This window comes from Entelurus aequoreus, linkage group LG23, assembly GCF_033978785.1.
Source record: "Entelurus aequoreus isolate RoL-2023_Sb linkage group LG23, RoL_Eaeq_v1.1, whole genome shotgun sequence".
Lineage (NCBI taxonomy): Eukaryota > Metazoa > Chordata > Actinopteri > Syngnathiformes > Syngnathidae > Entelurus > Entelurus aequoreus.
The window spans coordinates 30,892,310-30,906,429 of record NC_084753.1 but is presented as its reverse complement, the minus strand read 5'-3'; the positions used below and the strand labels follow the sequence as shown (position 1 = coordinate 30,906,429).

Here is a 14,120-nt window from a genome sequence, read left to right as displayed (position 1 = left end):
AAAAATTCATGTCAGTAGGCCTTTAAAGTCACATCCAACAATTGCGACAACGACTTTTTACTGTCAACTGAGTTTCGTTTCTTAATGATTTCTGCTGGTGGTGTGCCTCCGCATTTTTTCAACGCAAAAAATGTGCCTTAGCTCCAAAAAGGTTGAAAAGCACTGATGTAATGAATGTGTCAAAGCAGAAGTGTGTGTTTTTACACGTACAGTAAGAGTTACATCATTGTGTGGGTCCTTACTAGCCCCCCTGCCCCCACCTCCGACTCACACATTTGAACAATCCCCCCCCGAATCAAGCCCCCACAAAAAAGATGTGCACACGCCCTGCGCTAGCTGATTGTGCCCCCCCCCCCCCCCCCCCGCCCCGCCCCGCCCTGCAGGACAATACAAGGAGCTGACGGCCCTCCCCCCCGCATCCTCGCTCGCCGCTCCCATTGGCCGAGAGCCCTGGATGCTGGCAGAGCCTCCCGCCAATGGGATGGCCGCTAAGTGATGTCATGGAGGCAGCGGTGATGCTGTTGCCGATGCTGAGTCCGTGCTGCCAGACGAGGGGAAGCAACGTCGGCGCTCCGACACCAGCGAGACGAGACGCTCAGAGGGGGGTAAGTAAGCCTTACGTCATCGCGCCATTCCACACCGAACGCCTCTTATTGTTATTATTATTACTGTTAATATCATGCATGATTTAAGAGGAGTGGTGATGCGGTTCCTGCTAACGAGGGAGGGAGGGAACCCGAAATATATATTATTTATTATTCATGTTCCGCTTTGTGTCTCTTTTGAGTGACTGTTTGATTGTTGTGGGTAATTGTGGATGATTATTAATAATTTCTTCAATCTTATCATATCTATGGTACACAGTTTTTTATATATATATATATATATATATATATATATATATATATATATATATATATATATATATATATATATATATATATATATATATATATATATATATATATATATATATATATATATATATATATATGTATGTATGTATGTATGTATGTATGTATGTATATATATATATATATATATATATATATATATATATATATATATATATATATATATATATATATATATATATATATATATATATATATATATATATATATATATATTAGGGCTGTGAATCTTTGGGTGTCCCACGATTCGATTTAATATCGATTCTTGGGGTCACGATTCGATTCAAAATCGATTTTTTTTTTTTCAATTCAACACGATTCTCGATTCAAAAACGATTTTTTTTCCCGATTCAAAAGGATTCTCTATTCATTCAATACATAGGATTTCAGCAGGATCTACCCCAGTCTGCTGACATGCAAGCAGAGTAGTAGATTTTTGTAAAAAGCTTTTATAATTGTAAAGGACAATGTTTTATCAACTGATTGCAATGATGTAAATTTGTTTTAACTATTAAATGAACCAAAAATATGACTTATTTTATCTTTGTGAAAATATTGGACACAGTGTGTTGTCAAGCTTATGAGATGCGATGCAAGTGTAAGCCACTGTGACACTATTTTTTATTTTTTATTTTTTTTATAAATGTCTAATGATAATGTCAATGAGGGATTTTCAATCACTGCTATGTTGAAATTGTAACTAATATTGATACTGTTGTTGATAATATTCATTTTTGTTTCACTACTTTTGGTTTGTTCTGTGTCGTGTTTGTGTCTCCTCTCAATTGCTCTGTTTATTGCAGTTCTGAGTGTTGCTGGGTCGGGTTTGGTTTTGGAATTGGATTGCATTGTTATGGTATTGCTGTGTATTGTTTTGTTGGATTGATTAATAAAAAAAATAAAAAGAATTTTTTTTTTTTTTTTTTTAAATAATCGTTTAAAAAAAAAAGAGAATCGATTCTGAATCGCACAACGTGAGAATCGCGATTCGAATTCGAATCGATTTTTTCCCACACCCCTAATGAATATGTTTCTTAACGAAACAGTCAATACAATTAAAATGCAAATACCGATTCGCCACTTTGGTCATAATTGTTGCGCTCAGAGAGGAACTGCACTTTTTTTCTTTATTTCCGTCCATCATTCACAATCCTAATGGAAGACAAGAACATGTGTTTCTTTTTAGATGCATTCTAGCTAGTAAATACATTTTAGCAAGAGTCAGCTATCAATGGAGCCAACAAGGTTTTACATACATGAATTAAGTACACATGTCATGTAGTAACATTCATAATAACGTGCAATATTTACATACTTTGATCATTTTAAGCATACAGCGGCATATTATTATTATTATTGTTATTTTAAATTAAGTTGGATGTCAAAGTTGACCAACTTGTGGGTTTATGTCCACAACCTTCTACTATCCACATTTATATTCTAGAATTAACTTTCACCAACACAGAGGTGACGCAGCAGCTCAATATGTCAATATAGCAGCATAAGCTAGTTAGCGCTCTAAAAGTAGTTCCTCAGTGTTAGCGCTTATAATAACAATATCTGTAATACTTGTTAATATTCAGGTCACCACATGTAAACGGAGTATTGTTGGCACTTTTTGGATGTTTTTTTTGTGTATTCCCGTTAGCCACCTCTTACTTGCCATATTTTAGGATTTAGAATGTGTAATAAAGGGAAAAACACGTGTTCTTGCCTCACATAAGGATTGTGAATGATGGGTCAAATTCAAAGTTGACCAATTTGTGGGTTTATGTCCACAACCTTCTACTATCCAGATGTATAATCTATAAGTAACTTTCACCAACTCAGAGGCGATGCAGCAGCTCAATATGTCAATATAGCAGCATAAGCTAGTTAGCTCTCTAAAAGTAGTTCCTCAGTGTTAGCGCTTATAATAACAATATCTGTCATACTTGTTAATATTCAGGTCACCACATGTAAACGGAGTATTGTTGGCACTTTTTGGATGTTTTTTGTGAATCCCTGTTAGCCACTTCTTACTTGCCATATTTTAGGATTTAGAATGTGTAATAAAGGGAAAAACACGTGTTCTTGCCTCACATAAGGATTGTGAATGATGGGTCAAATTCAGAGTTGACCAATTTGTGGGTTTATGTCTACAACCTTCTACTATCCAGATTTATATTCTAGAATTAACTCTGACCAACTCGCAGCGGCTTGATATGTCAATATAGCAGCATAAGCTAGTCAGCTACTAAAAGTAGTTCCTCAGTGTTAGCGCTTATAATAACAATATCATTAATACTTGTTAATATTCAGGTCACCACATGTAAACGGAGTATTGTTGGCGCTTTTTAGATGTTTTTTGTGTATTCCCGTTAGCCACCTCTTACTTGCCATATTTTAGGATTTAGAATGTGTAATAAAGGGAAAAACACGTGTTCTTGCCTCCCATAAGGATTGTGAATGATGGGTCGAATTCAAAGTTGACCAATTTGTGGGTTTATGTCCACAACCTTCTACTATCCAGATGTATAATCTATAAGTAACTTTCACCAACTCAGAGGCGACGCAGCGGCTCAATATGTCAATAAAGCAGCATAAGCTAGTTAGCTCTCTAAAAGTAGTTCCTCAGTGTTAGCGCTTATAGTAACAATATCAGTAATACTTGTTAATATTCAGGTCACCACATGTAAACAGAGTTTTGTTGGCGCTTTTTGGATGTCTTTTGTGTATTCCCGTTAGCCACCTCTTACTTGCCATATTTTAGGATTTAGAATGTGTAATAAAGGGAAAAACACGTGTTCTTGCCTCACATAAGGATTGTGAATGATGGGTCAAATTCAAAGCTGACCAATTTGTGGGTTTATGTCCACAACCTTCTACTATCCAGATGTATATTCTATAAGTAACTTTCACCAACTCAGAGGCGACGCAGCGGCTCAATGTGTCAATATAGCAGCATAAGCTAGTTAGCTCTTTAAAAGTGGTTCCTCAGTGTTAGCGCTTATAATAACAATATCTGTAATACTTGTTAATATTCAGGTCACCACATGTAAATGGAGTATTGTTGGCACTTTTTGGATGTCTTTTGTGTATTCCCGTTAGCCACCTCTTACTTGCCATATTTTAGGATTTAGAATGTGTAATAAAGGGAAAAACATGTGTTCTTGCCTCACATAAGGATTGTGAATGATGGGTCAAATTCAAAGTTGACCAATTTGTGGGTTTATGTCCACAACCTTCTACTATCCAGATGTATAATCTATAAGTAACTTTCAACAACTCAGAGGCGACGCAGCGGCTCAATATGTCAATATAGCAGCATAAGCTAGTCAGCTACTAAAAGTAGTTCCTCAGTATTAGCGCTTATAATAACAATATCATTAATACTTGTTAATATTCAGGTCACCACATGTAAATGGAGTATTGTTGGCACTTTTTGGGTGTTTTTTCCATGTACTCCCGCAAGCCACCTTTTACTTGCCATATTTTAGGATTTAGAATGTGTAATAAAGGGAAAAACATGTGTTCTTGCCTCACATAAGGATTGTGAATGATGGGTCAAATTCAGAGTTGACCAATTTGTGGGTTTATGTCCACAACCTTCTACTATCCAGATGTACAATCTATAAGTAACTTTTACCAACTCAGAGGCGACGCAGCGGCTCAATATGTCAATATAGCAGCATAAGCTAGTTAGCGCTTTAAAAGTAGTTCTTCAGTGTTAGCGCTTATAATAACAATATCTGTAATACTTGTTAATATTCAGGTCACCACATGTAAACGGAGTTTTGTTGGCGCTTTTTGGATGTCTTTTGTGTATTCCCGTTAGCCACCTCTTACTTGCCATATTTTAGGATTTAGAATGTGTAATAAAGGGAAAAATATGTGTTCTTGCCTCACATAAGGATTGTGAATGATGGGTCAAATTCAGAGTTGACCAATTTGTGGGTTTATGTCCACAACCTTCTACTATCCAGATGTACAATCTATAAGTAACTTTCACCAACTCAGAGGCGACGCAGCGGCTCAATATGTCAATATAGCAGCATAAGCTAGTTAGCTCTCTAAAAGTAGTTCCTCAGTGTTAGCGCTTATAATAACAATATCTGTAATACTTGTTAATATTCAGGTCACCACATGTAAATGGAGTATTGTTGGCACTTTTTGGATGTTTTTTGTGAATCTCTGTTAGCCACCTCCTACTTGCCATATTTTAGGATTTAGAATGTGTAATAAAGGGAAAAATATGTGTTCTTGCCTCACATAAGGATTGTGAATGATGGGTCAAATTCAGAGTTGACCAATTTGTGGGTTTATGTCCACAACCTTCTACTATCCAGATTTATATTCTAGAATTAACTTTGACCAACTCGCAGCGGCTTAATATGTCAATATAGCAGCATAAGCTAGTCAGCTACTAAAAGTAGTTCCTCAGTGTTAGCGCTTATAATTACAATATCTCTAATACTTGTTAATATTCAGGTCACCACATGTAAATGGGGTATTGTTGGCACTTTTTGATGTTTTTTGTGTACTCCCGTTAGCCACCTCTTACTTGCCATATGTTAGGATTTAGAATGTGTAATAAAGAAAAACATGTGTTTTTGTCGCACATAATGATGAATGATGGGTTCAATTAAAAAAATGTGCAATTCCCCTTTGAGAAACTTCTCAGCGACTTCTTCTGCTCGTTTTGGTGTTGTCATTACTGCCACACGTGGTGGAAAAGTGTATTACAACTGAGGACCGCCACTTTCTGGCGTAAATGAAGGCTTTTGGTGGGAGAACCTTTCCACGGGTTGCGTAATGCCGTGGTTGTGTGCTCTGTGTGTGCAGACTGAGGAGGATCTTCGGCATCCTTGGAAAGCAACACGAGCAGCGAGAAGATGACTCTGGCAGGTAAGAAGCGGCGCCGAAAAATTGCCGGGAGCGTGACTGACATTCCTCACCGTGCTCCTCCCAAGCCTACAAGGAGAAGGTGAGGGAGCTCCCCTTGGTGTCCTTGTTCTGCGCCTGCCTGCGGCCACAGAGCTTGGACAAGGCCTCCTACAAGGCGGAAGGTAAGAGTCCTCGGGAGCGCGGCGGCGTCGAGCCGGCGTCACGTCAACGTGTTTGTGGTCCTGCTCAGATGCGGTGGACCTGGGTCTGTGCGCCATGAAGGACGTGGAGGTGATCGAGCTGAACAAGAGGGCGTCCGGTCAGGCCTTCGAAGTCATCCTCAAGCCCCCGTCCTTTGACGGCCTGCCGGACCTCAACGCGTCCGTGCTCCAGCGCCGAGACCCCAGCCTGGAGGACATCCAGAAGAAGCTGGAGGCCGCCGAGGAGCGCAGGAAGGTCAGTCATGTGACTCACAATCCATCCATCCATCCAGCCATCTTCTTCCGCTTATCCGAGGTCCGGTCGCGGGGGCAGCAGCCTAAGCAGGGAAGCCCAGACTTCCCTCTCCCCAGCCACTTCGTCCAGCTCTTCCCGGGGGATCCCAAGGCGTTCCCAGGCCAGCCGGGAGACATAGTCTTCCCAACGTGTCCTGGGTCTTCCCCGTGGCCTCCTACCGGTCCGAACACCTCCCTAGGGAGGCGTTCGGGTGGCATCACAATGCTGCGACAAAACCCTGATTGACCCGATTCCAAAGTGTGATTGATCTAATTGGAAATGTTTCAATTGTCAGCACTAATATTTATATATTTTTTGGACCAAATATGAATATTTTTTACTCTATAAATAAAAACATAAACAACACTGACATTGCAGCCTTGAGTATCGACCGATACCGATATCGATCTGATACGATATCAGCACAAAACCCCAACCCGCTTATTATGAACCGTCTGGAAATTGACTTATGCTGTCTTTAAGTTGAAGTGGAGTGGTATTTGTCTGGTGCTCACAACAGTTTAAATTGAATAGGTTGGATTTGTAGCTCTGGGGGCGTTTATTTATTTCATTCACACCCCCAAAAAAATCAAACAAAAGGAAGAAATATAAAAATAGAAGAAAGGAGCGGAAATAAGTTAAAAACTGAAAATAAATGACTGAGTGATGCGGACACGTTTGTTTCTGGATACGTTCTATTACACGTCTGCCTTGGAGACTTTGTATGTTTAGATAATATGCACTTATAAGTATGTGATACTTGTTTATATTGATAAATGTCACCTTTTATTTATTACCTATGTCTAGCTTGTGTGCTATTGTGTGCTTTGCTGTTGTGTAGCTGCTAACTCCTAGTAGCCTGTGGCCTAGCATGTTTACCTTTTGTAAAATAGAAAAAGATTGCATGTTTATTGGAGGACGTTTAGATGTTAACTGGCTGTCCAGTTTTGAAGAAGTAAACACTTGTATTGCACATGATATCACACACAAGTAAACACTCTGCAGGACTGCTTGCATCGCTCATGATATCACACACAATACGCAACCGGACTGCTTGTATCACACATGATATCACACACAAGTAATCACTCTGCACAACTTTTTGTATCGCACATCATACCACACACAAGTAAACACACTGCCGGACTGCTTGTATTGCACATGATATCACACACACAAGTAATCACGCTGCAGGACTGCTTGTATCGCACATGATATCACACACAAGTAAACACTCTGTAGGACTGCTTGTATCGCACATGATACCACACACAAGTGAACACGCTGCAGGACTGCTTGTATCGCACGTGATATCACACACAAGTGAACACTCTGCAGGACTGCTTGTATCGCACATGATATCACACACAAGTAAACACTCTGTAGGACTGCTTGTATCGCACATGATACCACACACAAGTGAACACGCTGCAGGACTGCTTGTATCGCACGTGATATTACACACAAGTGAACACTCTGCAGGACTGCTTGTATCGCACATGATATCCCACACAGGTAAACACTGTAGGACTATTTGTATTGCACATGATATCACACACAAGTAAACGCCCTGTAGGACTGCTTGTATCGCACATGATATCACACACAAGTAATCACTCTGCATGATTGTTTGTATCGCACATTATACCACACACAAATAAACACTCTGCAGGACTGCTTGTATCGCACATGATATCACACACAGGTAAACACTGTAGGACTATTTGTATTGCACATGATATCACACACAAGTAATCACGCTGCAGGACTGCTTGTATCGCACATGATATCACACACAAGTAAACACTCTGTAGGACTGCTTGTATCGCACATGATATCACACAAGTAAATACGCTACCGGACTGCTTGTATCGCACATTATATCACACACTAGTAAACACTCTTCCGGACTGCGTATATTGCACATGATATCACACACAAGTAATCACGCTGCAAGACTGCTTGTATTGCACATTATATCACACACAAGTAAACAATCTGCAGGACTGCTTGTATCGCACATGATATCACACACAAATAAACACGCTGCAGGACTGCTTGTATTGCATATGATATCGCACACAAGTAAACACTCTGCAGGACTACTTGTATCGCACATGATATCACACTCAAACATGCTGCAGGACTGCTTGTATCGCACATGATATTTACTTGTGTGTGATCTCATGTGCAATACAAGCAGTCCTGCAGAATGATTACATGTGTGTGATATCATGTGCAATACAAGCAATCGTGTAGAATGTGCAAAACTGGACAGCCAGTTAACATCTACACACCATTTCTTCTATTTTACTAAAGTCATCTACAAAAGGTAAACATGCTAGTCTATAGGCTACTAGGAGCTGGCAGCTACACAACAGCTAAGCACACAATAGCCCACAAGCTAGACATGTGTAATAATCATTGCACAATAAAAGGTGACATTTGTCAACATAAACAAGCATCAAATAATTATAGTTGCATATTACTTACACATACAAAGTCTCCAAGGCAGGATTAGAAAGTATCCAGTAACAAACGTGTCCGCATCATTCAATTTACTGTGCCAAGAGCTTAACTTTGTGAGTGATTGTGGTAAAAAAAAAACAATTTCCATTCCACTTCACCTTAAAGACAACATAAGTCCATTCCAGATGGTTAATGTTAAATTTATTAATTACCAATCTTCTCTGTTTGACTCATTTCACTTGATCAAACCTTTTTAACATTCACTACTACTAAATAATACAAGTATGTAGGATTCCTGTTGATATCATATGGAATCAATGTCAGTATCGGCCAATACGCCAGGCTTCGATGTGGGAACAGTGACGTTTTCATGCAGGAAGTTTTCCATCTTGTCCCGTGCTTAGTGCCAGGAGGCGGAGCTACTGAAGCACCTGGCGGAGAAGAGGGAGCACGAGCGCGAGGTGATCCAGAAGGCCTTGGAGGAGAACAACAACTTCATCAAGCACGCCAAGGAGAAGCTGGAGCAGAAGATGGAGGCCAACAAGGAGAACAGGGAGGCCCTGCTGGCGGCCATGTTGGAGAGGCTGCAGGAGAAGGTACGGCGTCGCGTCAGCACTTTCAGTTTCACTTTCACGATGAGCGCGGGGAGACTTTAGTGCAGCTGACGCGTGAAATCCGCATTTTTCATCAATTAGGAATTTGAACGAGCTGATTTTTACCTGCATGTATGCATTAATTATAACTTATTAATGTTAGCCTTCTTACTGGTAGGCGATACAGCGATACCAAGTGATATCAATATGATGCCGTCTCGCAAACGGATACCCGGTGGCATCTTTTGTGTTACATAAATGTTAATCCGACATCATTATCAGCAGGACAATCGACATCCATGGGATGTGGTATCTAATTTTCATGGTCGATATCATTGTAGTCACAAACAATGTGCTACAATATATTTTCATCATTTGAACAGAAATGCAGGAGAAAATGGATCATCTCTTTTTCTTTTTTTAAAAAAAAACGTTAGTATTTCTCAAAAATGACTTTTGTTGAACATTTAGACGCATTTCTTTGAAATGTAAAACCCTATTTAATTTTGTATTTACAGTTATTGACTTATTTACTTACAGATTATGCTCAGCATTTCACATGAATAGATATTTTTTGTAACTGTCTCTTTTATTCACGGAAATATATCAAAGCAGCAAAAGTCTTGAAACACAACATTTTTAATTGTGCCCAAAATGTTTGGCATTAAATGTAAAATGCAGATTATTTGTGGGCGATACTGAACAATTTGGTAATGATATGATACCAAGTACTGTAAATACAGAGAAAATATATCAATATTACAGTGATCAGGTCATTAATGCATCACTGATCAGATCAATAACATCTCATTGAGCAGATCAATAATATGTCAGTGATCAGATCAATAATACATCATTGATTAGATTAATAGTACGTCACTGATGAGATCAATAGTACGTCATTGATCACATCAATAATATGTCAGTGATCAGATCAAAATATGTCAGTGATCAGATTAATAATACGCCTGTGATTAGATCAACAGTACGTCACTGATCAGATCAATAATATGTCATTAATCAGATCAATAATCATTAGTGATCAGATCAATAATCCCCAGTGATCAGATAAATATGTCAGTGATCGGATCAATAATATGTCATTGAGGTTAAAAATGTTAGCATGTTCTATTATGTATGATTTTCCTACAAAAGTAAAGTAAAAGATAGAAAAATAAAAATAAATTATATTTTGTGATGTCGCAGAAGCTTTGTAGTAAAAATTGTGAGTGAAGGAAGTGATGTCGTTTTTGTGTGTGACATTTACTACGCCCCCTAGTGGAGCAATGGTGTCTTCTGTTACTGATCATGTGTGACATTTACTACGCCCCCTAGTGGACCAATGGTGTCTTCTGTTACTGATCATGTGTGACATTTACTACGCCCCCTAGTGGACCAATGGTGTCTTCTGTTACTGATCATGTGTGACATTTACTACGCCCCCTAGTGGACCAATGGTGTCTTCTGTTACTGATTATGTGACATTTACTACGCCCCCTAGTGGACCAATGGTGTCTTCTGTTACTGATCGTGTGTGACATTTACTACGCCCCCTAGTGGACCAATGGTGTCTTCTGTTATTGATCGTGTGTGACATTTACTACGCCCCCTAGTGGACTAATGATGTCTTCCAGTGGACCAATGGTGTCTTCTGTTACTGATTATGTGACATTTACTACGCCCCCTAGTGGACCGATGATGTCTTCTGTTACTGATCGTGTGTGACATTTACTACGCCCCCTAGTGGACCAATGTTGTCTTCTGTTACTGATCTTGTAAGGTATTTGCTACGCCCCCTTGTGGACCAATGACGTCTTCCAGTGGACCAATGGTGTCTTCTGTTACTGTTCATGTGTGACATTTACTACGCCCCCTAGTGGACCAATGATGACTTCTGTTACTGATCTTGTAAGGTATTTGCTACGCCCCCTTGTGGACCAATGACGTCTTCCAGTGGACCAATGGTGTCTTCTGTTACTGTTCATGTGTGACATTTACTACGCCCCCTAGTGGACCAATGATGTCTTCTGTTACTGGTCATGCAAGACACTTATTACGCCCCGTAGTTGACCAATTATGTTTGTTACTGTTCATGTGTGACATTTACTACGCCCCCTAGTGGACCAATTACGTCTTCTGTTACTGATCATGTGTGACATTTACTACGCCCCCTAGTGGACCAATTACGTCTTCTGTTACTGATCATGTGTGACATTTACTACGCCCCCTAGTGGACCAATTACGTCTTCTGTTACTGTTCATGTGTGACATTTACTACGCCCCCTAGTGGACCAATGATGTCTTCTGTTACTGGTCATGCAAGACACTTATTACGCCCCGTAGTTGACCAATTATGTTTGTTACTGTTCATGTGTGACATTTACTACGCCCCCTAGTGGACCAATTACGTCTTCTGTTACTGATCATGTGTGACATTTACTACGCCCCCTAGTGGACCAATTACGTCTTCTGTTACTGATCATGTGTGACATTTACTACGCCCCCTAGTGGACCAATTACGTCTTCTGTTACTGATCATGTGTGACATTTACTACGCCCCCTAGTGGACCAATTACGTCTTCTGTTACTGATCATGTGTGACATTTACTACGCCCCCTAGTGGACCAATTACGTCTTCTGTTACTGATCATGTGTGACATTTACTACGCCCCCTAGTGGACCAATTACGTCTTCTGTTACTGATCATGTGTGACATTTACTACGCCCCCTAGTGGACCAATTACGTCTTCTGTTACTGATCATGTGTGACATTTACTACGCCCCCTAGTGGACCAATGGTGTCTTTGTTACTGATCGTGTGTGACATTTACTACGCCCCCTAGTGGACCAATTACGTCTTCTGTTACTGATCATGTGTGACATTTACTACGCCCCCTAGTGGACCAATTACGTCTTCTGTTACTGATCATGTGTGACATTTACTACACCCCCTAGTGGACCAATTACGTCTTCTGTTACTGATCATGTGTGACATTTACTACGCCCCCTAGTGGCGGGGAGGCTTCTAACTTCAATTTAAACACTCGTAAATTGAGGTTCTACGTATTTAGAATTAGGAATATATATCAATATTAGTATCGATCCGATACTGACACTACCTTTGCTATCGATATCAGACGGATCCTTCAAAAGCCTGACAGGGCTGATGAATATTAAATATCAAAACTCGACAACTTTCTAGTTGTCTAGTTTCCAAATGTTCATGAAAGCACCGTCATTGATACCAATGTATGGATGACCACAAAAGGATCGATACTGTATCGTATCAATATGTCAAGAGTGTATCGACGATCACAAAAGGATCAATAATGTTTGCTCCACAGGACAAACACGCAGAGGAGGTGCGCAAGAACAAGGAGCTGAAGGAGGAGGCCTGCCGATAAAGCCCCGCTTCAAAAGAGCCGAATAGAGAAGGAGGAGAAGGATTAAAAAGATGATTTTGGTTTGTTGTTTTTTTCTCGCGAGAGGAAAAGAGTGCAGGGAAGAAAACACTCAAAGGAAAATGTCATATTATTTATTGACGTACAAAACCTACATCATTTCTAATGTTGAAACAAGTTGACTTGTGATATTTGGCTGGCGTGTATTAAGTAAAATACTTACAGTACAAACACTTGGTAGGGCGCAACATGACACATTCAGCTTCATGGAAAAAGCTACTTCCTGGTTCGACAACATACCATAAATACAGCACTGCCATCTAATGTCTTGGAAGTGCAACTGCACTTATTACAATTATTTTTAAATGTTACATAAAAAAAAAAAGCATTTTATTATCCAACCATTAATATTTATTAACACACACAAAGTACCGAAAATTGGAGCCGTTGAGAAACCGGTATTGACTACCAGGTATGGGGAATTGCTACCGTATGGGTTCAAATGTGAACGGTATCCATTGACCAAGTGAGTAGTGACAACATGAATCGGCATAGTGATACGATACTTCCCAGTGATATCAACACCCGGGGCCACTTGAAAATGTACACAAAGAAAAACCACACTTCCAGGATATACTTTGTGAAGTCAGTCCAAAGTTATAAGTCGACATATATCTGAGTACAAAGAACGACCCCTTTTATTCTGAAATTCAAATGTCTAAACATTAAAATCTTTTTAATGGTTTCATAAAATGTAATAAAATTTAACATGACCAAACTTCTCTTATTATCATTTTTTGTAAGGTCATACATTTTTACCATCACGACTACTATCAATATTATCATTATCACTACTAGGGGTGTCCCGATACAACATTTTCACTTCCGATGCGATACCAATATTCGGTCCTGTATATTGATCCAAAACGATATCAGCAGGAATGATACATACTCGTATTATTTAGTAGTGTGGAATGTTAGAAAAGGTTTGATCAGGTGAAATGAGTCCATCACAGAACAATGGTAGCTATGAAAAACACTAACATATTTATTATTAATGGACTTATGCTGTCTTTAAGTTGAAGTGGATAGGTCATTGTGGTTTTCTGGCGACACCTCGGGGTCACAATAATTCGTTGGGGTAAGCTCACGACGCAGTAAGTTGAACAGTGCGGACACGTTTGTTACTTGGAGACTTTGTATGTGTAAGTAATATGCAACCATAATTATTTGATACTTGTTTATGTTGACAAATGTCACCTTTTATTGTTCAATGATTATTACCTACGTCTAGCTTGTGTGCTATTGTGTGCTTAGCTGTCGTGTAGCTGCCAGCTCCTAGTAGCAGATAGCCTAGCATGTTTACCTTTTTGCAAATGAGT

The 14,120-nt window shown here is 39.6% G+C and overlaps 1 protein-coding gene across 1 annotated transcript in view; it reads left to right on the top strand.

The window, feature by feature from the left end:
* The first annotated feature begins 502 nt into the window (after positions 1–502).
* Positions 503–14,120, top strand: part of LOC133641034 (stathmin-4-like) — a 13,721-nt gene continuing 103 nt past the window's right edge. The window contains exons 1-6 of the mRNA XM_062034833.1: positions 503–605; positions 5,739–5,801; positions 5,867–5,962; positions 6,031–6,236; positions 9,149–9,340; positions 12,682–14,120. The exon at positions 12,682–14,120 is cut by the window's right edge and continues 103 nt beyond it. Coding sequence (XP_061890817.1) covers positions 5,789–5,801; positions 5,867–5,962; positions 6,031–6,236; positions 9,149–9,340; positions 12,682–12,741 — 567 coding nt within the window. The 5' untranslated portion in view covers positions 503–605; positions 5,739–5,788 and the 3' untranslated portion in view covers positions 12,742–14,120. The remainder of the gene's footprint in view (positions 606–5,738; positions 5,802–5,866; positions 5,963–6,030; positions 6,237–9,148; positions 9,341–12,681) is intronic.